This window comes from Suncus etruscus, chromosome 18 (assembly GCF_024139225.1).
Source record: "Suncus etruscus isolate mSunEtr1 chromosome 18, mSunEtr1.pri.cur, whole genome shotgun sequence".
Lineage (NCBI taxonomy): Eukaryota > Metazoa > Chordata > Mammalia > Eulipotyphla > Soricidae > Suncus > Suncus etruscus.
This window is the reverse complement of record NC_064865.1, coordinates 10792423-10813445: the sequence shown is the minus strand read 5'-3', so window position 1 is coordinate 10813445 and position 21023 is coordinate 10792423. Positions and strand designations below refer to the sequence as shown.

The window sequence follows — 21023 nt, the reverse complement described above, 5'->3', positions numbered from 1 at the left end:
TTTCAATGAGCTAGATCATATAATCTACAGTAAGCAATATTCAGTGTCAGATTAAATTACCTGGTGATGTCTCTCTCAGAATAGATCACAATCATTAAATGATACATAACTATATACATAAGCTGTAATATATGATGTAATAATATCATTTTAGCCATTAAAAAGAAAATCCTGCCACTTGTGACAACAGATGGAACCTGAGTATATCGTGTTTGCTGACTAATATGTCAAGAAAAGACAAATACTGTTTTATCTCACCTATATGTGGAAACTTATTTTAAAATATGGGCCTGGAGAGATAGCACAGCGGCATTTGCCTTGCAAGCAGCCGATCCAAGACCAAAGGTGGTTGGTTCAAATCCCAGTGTTCCATATGGTCCCCCGTGCCTGCCAGGAGCTATTTCTGAGCAGACAGCCAGGTGTAACCCCTGAGCACCGCTGGGTGTGGCCCAAAAACCAAAATAATAATAATAATAATAATAATAAGCTATGCCTCAGAATTAGTACAGGGGTTAATTGCATGTAATTCAAATCTCGAGGTCCACATATGGTCTCTTGAGCACTGCCAGGGATCACACTGGCACCACATAGTTCTCCAAACAGTAGCAGGAGTGACCAAGTATACCAGGTATTGAGCCAAGTATTACTTTATTGAAATAAAAGAATAGGTCTTCAAAATTCTCATCTAAAGGACAAATATTTGCAATAATGTGAGGTGATAGATATTAATTCACGGTACACATATATGCATAATTCCAGTTACTGCACATAATAAATGCAGTGGGAAATAAATGTAGTGGGAATTATGTAGTGGGAAATAAAATTTGGCTCTTCCCATAATCATTCAAGTGCCTGCATCTCTTGGTCAGACTTCTGTTAAAGTTGTATGTCAATATAGTTTCCAATAGATCATTTGGATCAATAAACTGGAAACATAAAGCAGCCTTGTTCTTTTGATGATGAAAAAATCTAAATAATAATTAAAGTAGGGCTCAAATAAGTAGTTCTCATTTAGGAGTTCATGAAAAGGCTAACTTCATTGAGATATAGCCAGCCCACATGTCATTTGGTTTAATGAAATGTTTATCATAGCATTAAAGTTTTTTTGTTTTTGTTTTTGAGCCATTCCCAGTGATGCTCAGGGATTATTTCTAAGTCTGAACTCAGAAATTACTCCAGGCAGTGCTCAGGGAACCATACAGAATGCCAAAGTTGAATTCAAGTGGACCAAATGCAAGGCAAGCACCCTATTTTCTGTACTATCATTGTTCCAGAATTAAAATTTTTAAGAGTTTTAAATAAGTTCGTTGGTTTCTCATTGGATCAGAGACTCTAATACTGGCAATTAACTCCTGTAGATCCCCTATAGAAAGCCAATACAGAGTAAGAGCCAGATTCTACCAAAGTTAGTATTTAGTGACAAAATCAACTGAATAAATGAATGTATAAAAGTTAGTAGTAAAAAACTTATTGAAACTCTTCTTCTCCCTCTCTTTCTCCCTTTTCTCCCTCTCCTCCTCCTGTGACTCCACCGGGATTTAAGTGTAACTACCTGCAAGACCCGCCCATTCCTGGGAGGCGTCTTGGGCGGATATTACGTGTATCATTACCTGCAAGGCCCTCCCAGGAATAGAAGGGATCTTGGGAAGATTATAAAGTTGTGGCCTCAGGGCCACAGGGGGGAATTTGCATTCCTGGATAGAAGAATTTGCCTGGTTGGAGGTCAGAGAAAAGATGGCTGGAATGGCATGTGCTTAAATGGTTATGCTATTGGCCACACATGTAGGCCAGGGCCAATAAAGATGTTATCTCTCTGGAAGCCTGCCTGTGAGTGAGATTTCTACCCGCCGCTTTCCTGAAGCCAGATACCAGCCGGCTGAAGGAGGTTGCAAAGCCACGTTGCCTGGGGTGGCAGAGAAAGGTCCCTCCATCCATCCACCATCCAAGCCCATCCTAAGGGCTTAATGCAACATCCTTCTTCTTCATTTTTGGGCCACACCTGTTGGCTCTCAACAGTTACACCTGACTCTGTGCTCAAAACTACTTCTGGAAGTCTCAGGAGACCATGTAGGATGCCAGGGATTGAACTGGCATCAACTGTGGGCAAGGAAAATGCACTACCCACTGTGCTATTGCTCTAACCCTATTGAAACTTTTCAAAAATCATAAGATTTTCAAGAAAAGATTAATATAAATTTCTGAGATTTCCATCTCTATACACTAGGGGTAACTTAGTCCTCTTTACCAAGTATATTTTACCTTGATATGACGAGATTTATGCTTCTCCAAATCCTTAAACCCAAAATGTGATTCTTAATTGATCTGTCATAGCTAAGTAATCTGGATCTGAAAAAAAAAAGTTCTATGTCCTTTTACACAAAAGTCAATTTTCCATGAGCTTACAAATATAATAACTAGAAACTTGGCATTCCATGTGTAGATGTCATCAAAGGCAAGAGGCAGAAGCAAACCTTGATTATTCAAAGTAATCTACTTGGGGTTTAAGGAAACCACAGAAGGCAAGCAGGCATTTGACAAGTGGTCTGTGGGAAATTTTGGTATTTTTATTTCTTAGAAGTTGAGAAGCCCCGGAGTGCAGAATCACAAGTGTCCCAGACCACCAAGAAATTGTTGATCGATAGATTTGGAGTTTAAGAATTTTCCATTTATGGTGTCCTTTCTGATCAGGCCAGTTACACCCCAACCCCACCTCATAATCCAACATAAATCACTATCCAAAAGTTTACCTTCAGAGTTGGTTCTGTCATTTCATGAAAATGTGGTTGTGGGAAATGGTCTCATGGCTTCTAATATTGTCAACACTATAAGCAAAATTGGTCCTTTTTTTAAGGCACGCAAAGGGCTGTGGTATGTCACCTACAGACAGTATGTAAGGAAACCACAGAGGTGAGCCAGTAGGGTCGAAAGTCTCTGAGCTTTGTGACAGCCACAAACCCAAACATCTCATAAATCCTTCTTTGTCTAATGCATTGATTTACTTGGCTTTGAAAACAAGAATCCAAGATAGGATTCAACATGTTTTCATTAGTTGCACTTAAAGAGACATATAAATTGATGGGTAGAGGACCAGAGGGACAGAAATGCAGGAGAGGTACTTGTCTTCTATGTAGCTGAAACAGGTCCAAATCTTTGAGCAACTTTTGGTCCCCTGTTCCCTACCAGGAGTAATCCCTGAGCTGAGAACTGAGAGTAAGTCTTGAACATAGCGAGGTAAACTCCTAATCCCCATAAAAACTTGATGAGTAGGACCAGTAAGAGCTAGTTTATAACTATAGCTGTTCTCATGTGTTGTTATACACATATAAATCACATTACTTTTTTCTTTCACCTTTTCTACATTAATTAGCATAAGTACCCTTAATTACGTCAGGCTAAACTCAGGCTACTTATGCTAAACTTTCTAATAAAACTGGCAGGGGAAAGCAGCAGATAAGCTTGGCTGACTCAGTAAGATCAAAGAAGCTCCTCAACACCCTTGGCTGATATCAGATTCCGTCTAATATCATATGTGAAACTGCAAGCCCACAGAATGGTGCCCTGACTGAACTGGGGCGTGAAAACTTCAACACAGTGAGTGGAGTAACCAATTTTTCAGGGTGCTAAGTAACAAAACTTGTATAATCATGTCAGTCCCCTCTTGCTACACCAAATGTGCTATACTCTCTAATGGAGTATTAGCTTACATAAACCTATTTCTGAGTTGCCTCATGCTGCTCTGGGTTATTTACCAACACCTAGATGAATTGAATATGGCACATGTGTTAAAAATTCTGCCATGCACACCTATATTCATGCAGTGCTATAGTCATTGCAGCACTATTTACAATAGCCAGAATCTGGAAACAACCCAGATGCCTAAAAATAGATGAGTGGCAAAAGAAACTGTGGTACATTTATGCAATGGAATATTAAGCAGCAGTCAGAAGAGATGAAGTCATGAAATTTTCCTATACATGGATAGACATGGAGACTATTATATTGAGTGAAATGTCAGAAGGAGAGTGAGAGATAGACACAGAATAGTCTCACCTCATTTATGGGTTTTAAGAAAAATAAAAGACATTATTGTAATAATGCCCAGAAAGAATGGAGATGAGGGCTGGAAGGACCGGCTCATGATATGAAGTTTACCACACAGAGTGGTGAGTCCAATTAGAGAAATAACTCCACTAACAACTATCATGACAATGGTAGTGAGTGAGTGAGTGAAAGAAGTCCAATACCTGTCTTGAATACAGGCAGGAGGTTGGGTAGGAAGATGGAGGGCATTGGTGGTGGGAATGTTGCACAGGTGAAGGGGGCTGTTCTTTTTTATGACTGAGGTCCAATTGCAAACATGTTTGTAAGTATGAATAATAAAGTATTAAAAATAAATAAAACACTTTATTGAACCATAAAACAAATTCTGCCATGCACATGCCACAAGAAGGGAAGAGAGCTTTTATAGTAGTGCAGAGTCCTTACTCAAAAGACCAGTACTGTATCCAATGGGATAGTGAGGTTATGTTAAAAATATTTGACAAATGTGTCCAGGATACAAGAGTAAAGAATTCTCACTCAAAAAACCTTTCCAGAGTCAGCAGAGGACCTGCCAGGATGAGCGATGTAGAGAAGGATAAACCAGAGCTGGAAATCCAAGTCTTAGGGACTGTTCACTGGTTCATTGTTCGAAATGTCTATTGTTTAATCAATAGAAATGACACTAAGCAGGGTATCGTTGTTCACTGGACAGCTGTTAAGAGAAATGACGCCAAGAAGTCTTTGTGCAGCGTTGGAGATAAAGAGATTATAAAGTTAATAATGTAAAAGGACAGAAAGGTTCAGAGGCGTCAAATATACCTAGACTATAGGGTATATCAGTGCAAGGCAGCTGCTTTGTTCCCTATCTATCAATGCAGTTTTTTTTTTTTTTATGACTGAGGTCCAATTGTAAACATGTTTGTAATTATGAAGAATAAAGTATCAAAAATGAATAAATGAATGAAAATAAAACACTTTATTGAATCATAATAATTTGCTTAGCAAAACCATTTTTCTATCCCTCTAACACCTTCCTTTTTGGCCTGGAATGTTCCCCTCCAGTATCTTTTCATATTCATGCTACAAGAGATAGTCGACAGAGGCTCGGCTGGGACCAGAACACTCCACATGCCAGGATTTCGTGGGCTTTTGACTGGTATGATGGGGGCTCTGGGCAGGACAGCTAGCCATAGGACCCTGGGCTGACCACTTTGTCCAGGAGAGCATGATTCCCCCCACACCAGGCGGGTCTTCAGGGCCACACCTGGTTAATCGGGCCCTGGGGGGAGGGGGTGAGAAATTCCTCCCTAGGCATCCAAAAACTACAGAGGCCCGGCTGGGCCCAGAAGACTCCGAATGCCAGGATTTCTTGGTGTGTTTGCCTGGTATGTTGGGGGCTCTGGGCAGGACAGCTAGCCATAGGACCCCTGGGCTGACCACTTAGTCCAGGGGAACAAGATTCCCCCACACCAGGCGGGTCTTCAGGGCCACGCCTGGTTAATCGGGCCCTGGGGGGAGGGGGTGAGAAATCCTTCCTAGGCATCCAAAAACCACAGAGGCTCGGCTGGGACCAGAACACTCCACATGCCAGGATTTCGTGGGCTTTTGACTGGTATGATGGGGGCTCTGGGCAGGACAGCTAGCCATAGGACCCTGGGCTGACCACTTTGTCCAGGAGAGCATGATTCCCCCCACACCAGGCGGGTCTTCAGGGCCACGCCTGGTTAATCGGGCCTTGGGGGGAGGGGGTGAGAAATTCCTCCCTAGGCATCCAAAAACTACAGAACCGCGCGGGGGCTTACGCCCCCTCGCGTACTTCATGTATTTCATGTATTCAGAATATCCCTTATTCTTATGTTATGTTTTCCATATACAGAATGTTTATTTTGTATTCTCCCCTTTCCCACACCCCTACAAAGCTCTTTTTTACTCCTTAACTCTCTAACACCTTCTCAAACATCACTAATCTAGTTTTCTCTTTTTAACTTCAGTAGTGTAGAATCGTAATCACAGTCCAAAGCTGTACATTGTGTATGACAACCCCAAACTGTTTCAAGATACATAAAATGGACACGTATTTCTTTAGAATATTTTGTGTTTTTTCTCTGACAGCTATAATTCTTACTAAATGTTGTCTTATACAGTGATGATTCTAACCACTTTTTATCTTCTCTTTTTGAGCTGTTTAACAAGGAATTTTGGTGGAAGAGTCCCCCAGTTTAATGCTTATGATTGAATCATGTCAATGGAATCATTGTAATTGTTCTTATGGCCCCCATATGCGCCAATAACACCATGTGGCATTGCTTCTTATTTGCATAGGCACATTAAAATGGGAAAATAATATAAATACAAATAAGATCCTATCTAATAGAGATTGGAACACACAAACCTTGTAGTGCAAAGGGACCTTACACCCTGAACATTGACATAACGACCTGGCACAGACCTCAGAAGAAAGGGCATATTCCATTCTCCCCTGAACCAGGAAAGCCATCCACGAAACATCCAGGCTGGTCTATAACATCACCTGGAAGCAATCCTCTACCATGGAAGACCTACACTGCTCAGGCTTCGACCTGCTCAAAAGAGACTTCCCTTAACACTGAGAAGACTTAACAACAACAACGACCGGCTTACAGGACAGGGCTCCCTGCATTGCCCTTTGATTGTGAGGTGAAAGGAGAGGATGCTCCACATCCTGACTTCAATGTAAGATATGCAGATTCCAGGATCTTTAATACAGAAACATGATACCAACAACAGAGACTGTGTGAAAAATAAAAGTGTGTTGGCACTACAGACAATGTATTGGATTGGACGATCTAGCTTGCTTGGAGCCTAGACTTGGTCTTGTGCCAGGAAACTTCAGGGGTCTGGTCTCTTTGTACTTAGGCCAAGGTTATTTCTTTCCATGTTCCTCATATTTTGGTGGGCCTATGCAAACAACAATTGCCACTCTAACACCATTCTTACTGTGCTCCTTTGACTCTAATCCTTAAAAAGAACTCACTTAAAATTTGAGGTTAACTTAAGCTAATATGCATGTATATGGAAATGTAAGAAAATACTATGCCTGTAATGTTTAAGGAGTTACGTAAGTTTTATGGCTTTAGATTGCCTTGTGTACTGTTAAGAAATATTATAATGTGTTACAATCTGGGGACTTGAGGGACAAAGTAATTGTACATGGATTCTGTCTTATTTATCTTAATGTTCTTTGGCTGAAATTTCAAAGTTAATATATCAGCAAGGGGACTTCTGAGAATTATGTTTTGGGTGATTGTCCTTCCACTGTAACTTTACCTTGTCCTCTTACTTTGCACCCTTGTTCTCATAATTAAAAATAAAAATTTAAAAAAAAATAAAAAAAAAATAAAAATAAAAAAAAGAGATAGTCACTGCTTGCAACCAGCCTGACCCCATGAAGAGGCTTCTTCGAGTAAATGAATCTTTGGTGATTCCGAACAGCAGTTGCAGGAGCTCCTCATTACCCTGACAGTTCTTTAACCATCAGCCAGTCACTATCTAATATTTTCCCCATCCAAGGGTCTTTTTAACAAAAAGAAAAGGGGAGATTGTCATACATGTAACATCACTTTACAATTTCCTTTCACCTTTTCTAAGTTAATTAGCACAAGTACCCTTAATTATGTCAACCATGATCCTCAGGTGATTTATGTTAAACTCTGACTAATAAAAGTGACAGGGGAAAGCAGCAGAAAAGAAGCTTGGCTGACTCAGTAAGATCGAAGAAGTTGCTCAGCACTCCTGACCAGATAATGCACTTTTGACTCTCTGATTTCTTGTGTGAAACTGCAAGCTGAGATCCCCCACAGAGTCATGCTTTCCATTTATTATTTCTTTTAAGCCACACCTGAATCTATGAGATAGTCTCATTTTAGAGGACACTGAAACACAGAGAAATTAAGTAAATCCTCTCTCCAGGAAGATTATAGCTATGAAAATACACTGAGATTTTAACCTGAAAGTCAAAGAAAAAAACTGGAGCGGTGGCACAAGCAGTAAGGCATCTATCTTGCCCACGCTAGCCTAGGAGAGACCGAAGTTCGATCCCCCTATGTTCCATATGGTCCCCCAAGCCAGGAGTGATTTCTGAGCACATAACCAGGAGTAACCCCTCAGCATCACTGGGTGTGGCCCAAAAAGAAACAAACAAAAAAGAAAGTCAAAGAAAAAGTTTATCCATTATAATATTGCTATCACAGAAATATAAATTGCCATAATAACAGCTATAAAGCATTGCCTAAATTTTCTAATAAGTGCCAGAATTAAGGACAACTAAAAAAAAAGTCTTCACTAACTTCAAAGAATAGTATGTAGTTACAAAAATTTTTTTGTGAATTCTGGGGGTCGAGAGATAGCACAGTGGTAGGGTGTTTGCCTCACAAGCAGCTAATCCAGAATGGGCGATGGTTTGAATCCTGGCATTCCATATGGTCCCCCATGCCTGCCAGGAGTAACCCTGAGCGCTGCCGGGTATGACCCAAAAAAAAAAAACCCAAAATATATATATATTGGTGAATCCTAAATAGATGCACAGGAATTGGATAAAATATAATGTAAAAAATCACTACATACATGTTAGAATTATCTGCATGGTAAATGTCATTAACAAACCGTATTGTAAATCACAGAACCTTGAGCAATAAAAAATAAAAGTCACCACATTTGGTTTGCACATATGCCAGGACAGCCATTTTATAATGTATAATAACAAAAGTGAGAAGCAAAATAACAAAATAACAGAAGTGAGAATTTCTTGTGAGTAATGCTGACTTTTTACTATTAAAATACTGGCCAATACACTTACCATGCTCTTAAGGTACTACACACCTTAAACATGGTCTCACATTCTAACTTCTCAAAAATCTAGTGAAAGAGATACTTTATCAGCCTCATTTTACATAGAAAGGGTCAGAAGCACAAAAAGATTAGGTGGCTGGCCCAAGATGATCAGCAAATCCTACAGATGTAAATGCCAGAGCAGGCATTTTCCCTGGATCTCTGGCACCAAGATACAACAAATACATAATTATGCTGTGCTGTTAGATATGGTTATCATATATGCATGTACAAAGAGAAAATATGACCATTTTGTGTGTAGTCAAATCATAATGCTCAAATTGAAGTCATTTTTAAATCTGAGTTTCAAAATCTACTGAGCAATATTCTCAAACTCAGCACATACTATATAGTTGCCAATAAGTCCATACATCACAGCTTTCGAGGCATACATTTTATATATTTCTTTACCAGTTACATGACCAATTTCCTGTATCTGGTACTAGTGAACAGAACTGTGAGTAGATCTTCAATATCCCTAGAGACCAAGGATTAATCCTGAGAACCTTCTCATGCCACTGGGATATAACAAGTAGCAAAGTTCCTGAAACACATAACCAAAGGGAGCTGCTACAATAGAAATCATTTTGCTTATTCTTACTAATTGTCCAGAAAATGGTCATTAAGTTTAGCTCCTTAAATTACATTAATAATCCAGGTTAAAAAAGATAAGGTCTAGGGGCCAGAAAGATAGTATAGGGATTAAGGTACTTTCTTTACACACCACATATCCCAGAACTGAATATGTCAGGAGTGACCCCGAGCACCACTAGATGTAGTCCAAAAACAAGACAGATAAGAAAATAAAAGGTAAAGTTCTATTGCAAATATAAGAACAAACATGATATAGAATTAAGGCTTTTGAAGTACAATCTCTCTTATGCCACATGTACAAATATAAAGCATAAATGAAGAAGAAAATACTTCTTACATAAATGTTTCTTCTCATTATAATTAATTGGACCAATACCCCATATGTTATCTCTCTTGTCCTCCCAGATAGACTTGAAGAAAGATAGAATGGTTGTGTAAATTTTTTTGACATTTTCAACTTCAGAAACTGCCACTTTGTCAAGGATTCTTTCCTTGACACCAACTAGAAAATTAAGAAAATATTGTGATTGAGTAAAAGTGTGTTCCTTATATGCTAAGGAGATTCCAGCTGCACATGTAGCTGCCCACCCTCTGATTTATTAAACGAATAATGCTTTTCTTCCAATTGATAACAATCAAGTGAGGCGCTAGTATAGTGACATCATGCAAGATTCTCAACTGATAGCAATCGGATAGACTATAGTGGACATTTAATCCCAAGAGAAAATTTTAATGTATTGAATCTCAAGTTTCCTTTTTCAAACTAATTTAAAAGATTTAAACAGAGCTCTATAGAGCTGTATAATATATAATCTTATAGTATTATAATACTAGCATGATATGTTGCAATTATAAAAATTTATAAATAAGCCATTTTACATGTATGTATAAAGATTAAGTGGAGAATTCATCTTTGATATCCCTGAGAAATAATACAACTTTGGTATTTTGGGTTTTTATTTTTATTTGTTTAGTTTGTTTGATTTGGAAAACAGTCTCAGTGTTACTGAGGTATTAAGAAGTGCCAGTTATCAAGCCTAGAGATCGTGCAGGCAAAGGCAAAGATGTATTTCAGTGGCTTTTGAGACACTCTCAAGCCTCTATCTATAGCTTAAAGCATAAATTGTTGATTTTCAGATGGAGGGGGTGGTGAGAGTTATTCTCATAAGGAGGGGATAAAGTTGAACTCCTGAAGGTTTATCATATTGTACACTATAATAAGTAAATAAAAATAATAAAATTAAAAAAAGTGTTGTTTCAAGATTCTTGATCTCAAAAGAAAAAGTTAGTTTTTCTAACTTATAAACAAACAAAACAGGAAACGAAGTTCAGAACCCTCTGGGATAATGTAGCAAGTCCTAAGTGCCTACCATGTTCAGAGGACTGTATGAAGTCTTCATTTACATTATACACAATTCTTTAAAACAAATCTAACAACAAGGAAATTCAGTCTCAGGCTCCTTTATCTGAAGTCATTCAACCAGAAAATGGGATCAGGTTTCAAAGTCAAGAGCTGTCTAAATATAAAATGCACCTTATTCCCTTTACAATTACCCCCAATTTTATTTATCAAAACCAGTTTTCTCACTGTAACCTACAAGTACATTTTTCTACATGGTACTACAGAAACAAAGGTGATTTTTTTTACCTAAGTGGGGGAATTAAAACTGGGGATATATCTCCATTTCCTCATCCCATCCAAACCTTTATAAATGAGAACTAGGTATCAAAAGAGAAGGTAATATTTCTTTGAGTCTCGTGTGAAAAGGAAAGGTCTACTCTTACAGAGTATGATAGCAAGAAGGTTTTTGAACACGTACAAGATAGACCATTTTTACTGCAGGCCAAACAAGACCCCAAAAAGCTGGTTGTTGAGCCCACACTTCTGCTCCATCAGTGTCTCAGTCTTCTGAAGAAGACAGTCCCAGAAGAGAGCCATGTATTTCCTTATAGTTAGTGCTATGGAATCTGAAGTCTTTTCGTAGGAATCTAGAAACAAATGTGTAGAGTGTGCCACCTTGTGTGCAACAGATGATGTACAACTGAATGACTGCCAGCTCTAAAGGCAAGAATTTTATAATTCTGGGCCCCAGACTCCTTAGGGAGTCATCTCATTTGGAATTGTATTGTGTACTTCTGAATGCAATGCCAGAACTAGTCTTAAACCACATAGGAAAATGGAATGGAATGTCTTTATTATATGCAGTGTCTTTATTATAGAGTGTCGCACCCCAGAACACAACAAGAAAAACCATGAGCTCGTAGTCAGTGAACCTGTTTCTAATGCTAATTCTGCTAACTACCCAAGTGACATTGTGCAAGTCACCTGCTTTCTCTGGGTCTTACTGCAAATGAGAACTAAATCAGATGGTCTGCAGGGAGAGATGACTAGTTCTCTTAAGGTGAACCTGCCAGAGAAAAGAAGTTGCCATCTCTCAGATCTCCAAATGGGACTCCAGTCTTGCAATCTCTTCTGCACACTAACACTGAAATGAAATAGGACTATCTTCTTATCATTTCTGTAGAATACACAAAACCTCCCTAGTGGATTACTTATCTACTTTTCTTTGCCTACCCATGTTCATCCATTCATCCAATTACTTTTTCAAGATATTACTAGCTATGTGAGTCCATGCCTGTGCAATCTTGGGAACATGGAACTATTGCTGTTCTCCAAACAAATCAGTACTTTTAAAATTTAATTTATTTTTTCAGTTTGAGAGTTTTAGTACCTCCAGGCTTTGGCATATACTATTTTCTTTGCTCAGAATGCTCTTCCCCATTTTCTTCCAGACCAACTACTATTCAGAACAGAGCTTTTGAATAACAATGATCTGGCAATGTATAAGGCTTTTCTACTTTTGTGGCTTTGTGTTTTTAGACCACACCCAGTAATATTCAGGAATCACTACTGGCAGGCTTGGGAACTGAATGTGGTGCCAAAGATTGAACCCATGTCATCTACATGCAAGGTTAATGCCCCACCTGCTGTACTACCTCTCCAACCCACCCCCCATGGGGCTTCTTGACATTTCATTCCTTGCTCATAGTACATAGCACATTGTTTTGAAATTAGAAGTGTAAATGTGAAGGTAGATATTATCTTTACCAAAAAGATAACATCTTGCTGTACCCAGAGATGTGATTCTTTTTGCAATTTCTTTTATCTCTATTCTTCTATCACTCAGAGGTTTTTGGGTTTTTTTTTTAACATGTGCCATCCACAGAATAGGGCTATTTATGCTTCAGTGCAGAGAGATGAAGAAGACTAATTGCATAGATTTGAGCACCAAAATGGAATTGTGAGGATCACAGCAAACTTATGAAGCAGATAATGAAAAACCTGAACTCTTCATGTTCAGATATTCACATTTTTTACATAAATAAAACAATCTGTTTTAGAAACACTTTTTTTCTCAATCCACTCAGGCACCCTATTCCTACTCCCACCAAGAGAATAGAGAAAAATCATTGGTACTAACACTGAAAAATGGTGTCAGGTTCCTGCCACCTGCACACCCTTAAGCCAAAATTGCTGATGGAAGTAAGATTTTAGGCATCATCCCATCTCTGAGACCTGGAAGGCAATAGCTCTGAACCAATAGCCCTAGGAAAGACAGAAACATAATGTGCCCTATTTAGGTATAGAAACCCTATAGGTGGGTTTTTCTCTAAGAAACTGGCAACTCCAGTACCAAAGTACAGGAAGTACTTTGTACCAAAGTACATTGGTGAAAGACAACCAATGACCCTAAAGGCATCAGGTATGACAAGGAAGAGTAATTCTACAGCATTATTACTATATGGTCTGTAGATGACACTCCCAACACAGTGTCCTTCCTTAAGTATGTCTTACTATTCTTTGTATCTCATGAACAATAAATGCAGAATATAAAATAATGTTGAAAGGAAGTTGAACAGTAGAGCTAACAGAGAACTTGAGCTCTGTTTTCCCCATTTTCTAGAACTTTGCAGGCAATGCTCAGATACATTTATGATTAAGTAGCTTTCAACTCAAAAACAGAGTGATTAGTACTGCTGGGAGCTAGGAGCTGAGGCAAATGAGAAGCTAGTCAAAGATTATCAACTTTCAGTTATAAGATAGATTAAGGTATGGTAGCCCTAGCTAGCACTGTCTTAGAAACCTGAAATATGGTAAAAGAATGTATCTTGGGGCCGGAGAGATAGCATGGAAGTAAGGCATTTGCCTTGCATGCACAAGGATGGCAGTTCAAATCCTGGCATCCCATATGGTCCCCCGAGCCTTCCAGGAGTGACTTCTGAGCAGAGAACCAGGAATAACCCCTGAACGCTGCCGTGTGTGACCCAAAAACCAAAAAAGAAAAAAAAGAAAAAAAATGAATGTATCTTAAATGTCCTCAACACTCACCAAAAATGATACCACATGAAGTGATGGTGGTGTTAACTAATATTATTATGTTCAACATTTTCCAGTATAGATATACAGAAAGCTATCTCATTGTACATGTTTAACTTGTGCAGTGCTATTTGTCAGTTACATCACAATAAACTAAGTTAAAAAAATATTCCAAGATCATATACATATATACACATAGAATTCAAACTTTATCATCATCTCTATCAACATAATCTTTACACTAATGCACTAATGAGGAAACGTAAGAGAATGTAGAATTAGAATAACAAGGAGAATGAGTAAGAAATGGATGACTGTGGGGACTGCCAGGTGAAGTGCTGATTGCTTCACCTGTGGAGTCTCCACCCTGCTGTGCTTCTTCTGAGGAAACTGAAGACCTCAAAAGAGCACTGTCCTGTGCTTCTCTGTCTTTTCTGAATCCTTCAAGCTCTCCTCAAAGCCTTGGGAAGCGAACCCCCCAAAAACTGCATTCTGAAGCTACCCAGCAAGCAAGTGAGTGAGTAAGAAATGGCTGACTGTGGGGACTGCCAGGTGAAGTGCTTACACCTATATTCATTGCAGCACTATTTACCATAGCAAGACTCTGGAAACAGCCAAGATACCCTTCAACAGATGAATGGCTAAAGAAACTGTGGTGTATATACACAATGGAATATTATGCAGCTGTCAGGAGAGATGAAGTCATGAAATTTTCCTATACATGGATGCACATGGAATCTATTATGCTGAGTGAAATAAGTCAGAGATAGAGAGAGAAAGACACAGAATGGTCTCACTCATCTATGGGTTTTAAGAAAAATAAAAGACATTCTTTCAATAATAACTTTCAGACACAAAAAAGAAAAGAGCTGGAAGTTACAGCTCACCTCATGAAGCTCACCACAAACAGGGATGAGTTTAGTTAGAGAAATAACTAAGTTTTGAACTATCCTAATAATGAGAATTTATGAGGGAAATAGAAAGCCTGTCTAGAGTACAGGAAGGTTGGGTGGGGAGGAGGGAGTTTGGGACATTGGTGATGGCAATGTTGCACTGGTGATGGGTGGTGTTCTTTACATGACTGAAACCCAAACACAATCATGTATGTAATAAATTTGTTTAAATAAAAAAATTTAAAAAAAAAGAATAACAAGGACCATGACTACAAGCTGAAAAAAAGAAATGTACACCATAAGTAATTGTCAGTATAAATAGTTTATTATATGTACTTGATATATTATTTTTCTGCCAAAATTTTATATAACCAATACATCATAAATACATGGAACAAAGACCATTTTACAGGAGCATTCCCAGGAAATGGCATTATATCACAGTAGCTGCTGGGGGACAGGGGAGTTTTGCTACATCTTCAGCTCAACTGATGTCTTGCCTTGGGGCCTTGCACATGGTGGACAATGGGGGTGACACAAGTGCATCCCACTGTCACCCACACTCTCTCCAGATGGAAGGAGTGAGAGCAGCCCTTGGGCTCCCTGCGGAGGACCAAGAACTCGTGCTTAATTGGAACAGAGTTCAAGGAGCTGTCTTCCTCCCCTTCAGCATTGAGGCAGCTCTGGTACCTGCATCGGGCCTCTGCAATAAAGGAGGGAATTCGGTGGTGGTCCTCGGTAACACTGCAAGAAGAGCAGACAAAAGTGGAAGGTGAGACTGAGAAGTGGAGGGCAGCCAGAAGCTGAGAGCACCTGGTCCCAATTCATTTGAGGAGGCTTTTCCAAACCACTCAGTTATCTGTCTGTAGACAGATCCTGGGTTCATACATTCTTCTTCCAGTGGGTGCTAAATCCCCTAAGTCTCAGTTATTTTTATTTTTATTTTTTCCTAAGTCTCAGTTTTTATAGCTATATCATAGAATTCTCCAACACCTCCCCAGATTACCACATTTCGTGATACAAATGCATACCACATGCTACAATGATAAATGAGATACTTAGATCCTTGGATTCACTGTTCTTTCCATTATATCATAATTACTTGTCCTTGGCCAGGGATTGGACCTCACTAGTAAGTCTCCTGGCACAAAGCCTGCAGTGCATGGCGCTTGGAAGAGAAAGCCAAGGGTCTAGAGCTCTATAAAATCCAGAGTTTTCTCTGGATTTCTCTTCTCCTCTGTAGGCCCTTCTGCCAAGAGACACAAAGGCAACGATAACCTCAGAGTCAGAGCAGCATTAAGTTTAGACATGAAGCTTCAGGAACTTCACGGGGACGGTCACCCATGCCCCCCTTCAAGTGGCAAAGAAGAGAATGTGCAGATTAATCTCTGATGCACTTACTGATAATCCCAGGGGGAGATAGAGCGGTTCTGGAAGTTCTGGGAGAAGACTGGAACACTGGGTGATTGATCAATAATGCTAATGTTCACCCTCACACTCTGGTCCTCCAGAGTGGGGCAAAGGGCAGCTCCTCCAACTTTGGTTTTTTTCCTAGCTGCCACCATCTTCAGAACAGTGAGTCCCAGCAGCAGCAGCAGCAGGGTCTTGATCTGAAAGGAATAGGTGGTTGCAGTGAGTGAGGAGAGTTGGTCTTTCTTGCTAGAGACACCAAACGTTTCTTCTGCTTTTTCACAGGGCCTCAGCTTCTTACCCAGATATGGGCACTGAACTGAAAATTAAACTTTGCCTGATAATTGAGTGCTTCCAAATAGTGAAACAGAAAAATTATTAGGATCTGGAGTTGGGTGTGAAGCCTGACATCGTTGCCTCCCTCAATTTCTGTTTCTTTTCTTTCCAAGCCTACCTGTAAATCCAAGATACCTGTAAGTCTGGGCTGACCCAGTGGCCCAGAGCTCTTCAAACCCCACCCTTCCATCAAGACCTTACTCTTGTGTGGGTGGTCTATTCCAGGAGCTTGTTCTAAAGTACTACAATTTGAGGTGAATTATCTGTAAATCATAATTGATATTTATCTTCTAGCATTCAAAAAGCATTTCTTTATTGTCTGGGAGGAAATAAATTGCTTATGTTTATGTCAGATGGACACCTATTAGAATGCAAGTTCCTACAGTAGAAATAGTATGGAACAGGTGTTCTGTAAATAATTTCTGGGGTAAACAAAAGTAATGAACGAATAATGAATGAATAAATGAATAAACAAAACAATACAGTCAAATTAACAATAAAGCCAAGTTCAGTGCATTAAAGAAAACATTATGCAAAACCAACTTCAACGAAGTTCCAATTACCCTTTCTAATTGAAAGAAGCGGGGTACTAATGATGCACAACAACTGAGAATATGGCAACTATTTCTCTTTAACCCTGGAACATATATTTCTTATACTTCCATTGAAATATTGCTTTCCCTAAAGTTATAAGAATTCACAAAGAAAAAACTAAAAAGCTCTCCAGCTTTACTCGACACCCATCGCTTCACTTCCACTATCATTACCAATGAACCATGAAGCAACCAGCCCTATCACAGACTCTCAATAGAATGCAAAATTGTAGCTAAGAAGGGGTCACTGAGATAAAGGGTCAGAACTGTGATTTAGGTTCCTCTACCAAAAGAAAAAATATTGTGAAGAATGAAAATGACCCAGATAAGGCCCAGCTAAAGGCAACCCAAGTGACCTTATTGTCAACATTGTATTCAGAACATTAAGTGCACAACAAAGATGGAAAACTTTTCCTCATGTACTTTGAGTCTAGACAAAGAACTATGGAACCCCAAAACTTTAGAGGAATGCTTTCTTAGACAAAAGGATCCTCAGTTTTCCAAGACTATCTCTTCCATGGTTTTCTTGAGTTTTGTGTTTTCTCTTTGGGTTTTGTGTTTTCTCTTTTCCCTTTTTCTTTTCTCTTCTTTGCCCTTTTTCTCTTTTCTCTTTTTGTTTCGTATTTGTTTAAAAGTTCCTAGTTTTTATTATTAAAGCTATTAATAGTACTTAAGTTCTTTTTATTTGTTTGTTTTGGGGCCACACCTTATAGTACTCAAGGGTTGCTTATGGATCTGAACTCAAGAATCACTTCTGATCATTTAGGCACCATAAGAAATACCAGAGATCCAACATGGGTCCTCTAGAAGCAAAGCTGTTCTATCACTCTGGTCTTTGTACCTTAAATTCTATAATTTAGCAATAAGCACCACACTTCTAGCAAGTCACTTTTCTGTTTGTTTATTCCTAGGACATTTACAAATCTCTCTTTTCTTTTGTTGTTTTGGGACCATGCCCAGTAGTGCTTAGGGCTTAGACCTGATAGTGCTCTAGGGACCATATATGGTGCTAAAGATTGAACTTGGATCAGCTGTGTGCCAGGCAAGTGTCTTATCCTCTGTACAATTCTCTCTCACCTAATTTTACAACTGTTTTTTGGGTTTTTTGTTTTTTTTTTTTTGTTTGTTTTGGGGCCACACCCAGCAGTGCTCAGGGGTTACTCCTGGCTGTCTGCTCAGAAATAGCTCCTGGCAGGCACGGGGGACCATATGGGACACCGGGATTCGAACCAACTACCTTTGGTCCTGGATCGGCTGCTTGCAAGGCAAACACCACTGTGCTATTTCTCCGGGCCCTTCACAACTGTTTTTAAACACCTGATTCTCACAACTATAAGTGGAATCATTCAAGCTAGCATTAATTATCTGAATTAGATGGGTGAAAATGCTATGTCTGAAAGGCAACAAGTAAGTTAGTTGGGTTCATCAGCCTAGGTTGTCAGTAGTCAGTATTAATTGCTAATGGAGGTTATTATAATTATTAGCAACATAGAGCCATTTATAGAATGTCCTGAGAGAATTCAAGCATTTTAAGGAGTTTGACAGCTATGACAGAGCTGTATGAATCTTGTGTCTTACATGGCCCTGTATTAGGAAATATGCTGGTGTCTGCAAATTATTCTAGCTTGGTTTTTGAAGCTTTTGATCAGAGACTGTAGGTATTAGTAGTAGATCAGGGGTCTGCTCTTGTCCTCCCCTCCTACCCCAAAGAAACCGAACAAACAAACAAAAATTGTACACAGCACTTCTCTGAGAGATTCAAAATTGAGTTGAAACTTGAATTCTTCTATGCCACTTATGAGGCAAGTAACTGAAAATGTTTCCCATGCTGTACAATAGAAAATAGCACAGTCAAGCACCAGCCAAACAGAAACAACTCAGGACACCAACATTCTCTGCTTCACCTTGTACTTCATTCTACTTAGAACTGTAATCATCTGAGCATTTGAGCATTTGTCGTTGATAGTATCTGTGCTCTGTACTTGCCCTTACATAGATATGTAATTCGAAACACAGCCAGGAATACACCCAGGGATACACAGCCAGGGATTCCTAGGTGTACAAGAAAGAGTATCAACTCTTCAAAGTGGTATTCCTAAGTCTAATGTTCTTTGCACTATCATGTTTCTTGCTGATGCTTCAACAGACATCTTCAAAGCAATCAGAATAGAAACAGCTTTGAAGCACAAAATAAAGAAATATCTCTGTTTGGACATGATGACTAAATTTAGAAATCTTACCTCAGAACCATTCAAACAGAAGTACACATTGGGAGTCAGTACACCTACATTCATTCCTGTGTTTTTGTGCATATAACACCAAGTGATGTTTAATAGTTTCCTCTTTTTTTTTTTGAGGGGGGCACACTCAGGGGCATTCTCAGTGCTGCAAAGAAATTATGTGGTTCTGGGAATTAAACCTAGAGTTCCTGCATTCATGTTGCCCTACAGCCCTTTGAGCCATCTCTCTTTGGCTGGCATAACTAAATTGTGTTGATGGAGAACGTCTACAAATCTACTTCACTAAATTGATGAGGTTCAGAGGTAAAAACAGTAACAGCTCTACTAATAGTTAACACTTATTGAAAGCTGTATCTATCCCTATATTAAAATGATCAAGTTAATTAAAAACTGAATGTGTATAGATCAGGTATTTCAGAGACTAGGTTTAATAATTCTTAATGATGTCAATTAATTACTTTCCCCTAAATTCCATGAAATACCAGTTACAAATAGAAAGGGATATGCTAATTAATAAAACACAGAACAGCTGAATAACTGACCCTGAATCCCCTAACTAGTACTTGATGAAGAATATTCTAATACTAAAGCCTATGTCCTTAAATAAATATATGATATTTTTCTTATCATCTCTAAAATAATATGCATACAGTATTATCAACACTATTTTTCAATACCCTTAATGAAATCCACACTCTTACAAATCAAGTGGTTTGTAAATGGAGAAAATAAAGAGAAGTATGTCAAAAATATGGGGAGTGGCATTCCAAGTTCGGTCTTCATGCTGTCCTACATTAAATACTTCTTCTATCTTACACAACCATTCTCAAGCAAGATCCTATACCCAAGGGAAGTAGATTTGCATCAAACTAATATCTCTTTCACCTTTAAATGGAAGGAGACAATATTAATCACCTATCAGACACTTGTCAATAGCTCTGTAATAGCTCTCCAAAGCTCAATACAGGTTTTTATTTCCTTCATCCTGGAATTCTGTCACTTTAAATTAGGATAAATCATTATACTTGGGATAATGTATTTTATCCTTGACTAAAATATCCATATACATGTTTGACTGAGCTCTCATAGTAGATAGTTTTATTTGTAATGCCAACCCAATTCCCAAATAATCTCAAAACAGACAATTGCGAGAGCTGTGCAAACTAACAACAACTATACAAAACCATTAGGCAAAAACTAGTATTTTTCGCTCCTTGATAGCTTCTAGTTTTTCTTTTTCTCTACTGTACAAAAATCCAAATCCATCCAAATTAATTCTGTGTTTGAAATAAAGAACACCCACCTCCACTGAAGACTCAGTCAAGCCTAATGCTTTTTTGAAATCCTAGGAATGACTGACTAAATAGAAATTATTGTTGCTACTCACCAACACTGTCTCACGGAGCATGGTCATGGTAACTTTGTTCTGGTTGCCTGCTCTGTGCAATGAGTTCTTGGGTTCTTCCTATGCTGTGTCATTGAAGTACCTGTTGGTTTTATAGCAGTCATGACCTGCTTAGAGCCTATGTGTGGTTGAATCAGAATGGCTGACGAAAGTGGGGTTTTTTTTTTCTATTCCACTTCCTGAAGGGGAAACAAAAGGGTACCCTAAAAAAAGATGATGGAAAAAGGATTAAATTACCTTTTCTTCTACCCCCACATCTACCCCCAT

At 38.8% G+C, this 21023-nt stretch overlaps 1 protein-coding gene across 1 annotated transcript; it reads right to left on the bottom strand.

Annotated features, from left to right (window-relative positions):
* Positions 1 to 15251: 15251 nt before the first annotated feature.
* Positions 15252 to 21023, bottom strand: LOC125996277 (interleukin-17F-like). Its single transcript, XM_049765222.1, has 4 exons — positions 20994 to 21023; positions 20739 to 20816; positions 16174 to 16382; positions 15252 to 15516 (listed from the first exon to the last, which is right to left on the bottom strand). The coding sequence occupies exons 1-4, from the start codon at positions 21021 to 21023 to the stop codon at positions 15252 to 15254; spliced, it is 582 nt and encodes a 193-aa protein (XP_049621179.1).

What these genes read in the sequence shown, in the direction of transcription:
- LOC125996277 (XM_049765222.1), bottom strand. Translation starts at nt 21,023, where the DNA reads ATGGGGGTAGATGTGGGGGTAGAAGAAAAG. An exon ending in ATGTGGGGGTAGAAGAAAAG is followed by an intron (nt 20,817 to 20,993) that starts GTAATTTAATCC and finishes GACACAGCATAG; the next exon opens with GAAGAACCCAAGAACTCATT. An exon ending in ATCTCCCCCTGGGATTATCA is followed by an intron (nt 15,517 to 16,173) that starts GTAAGTGCATCA and finishes CTCTTCTTGCAG; the next exon opens with TGTTACCGAGGACCACCACC.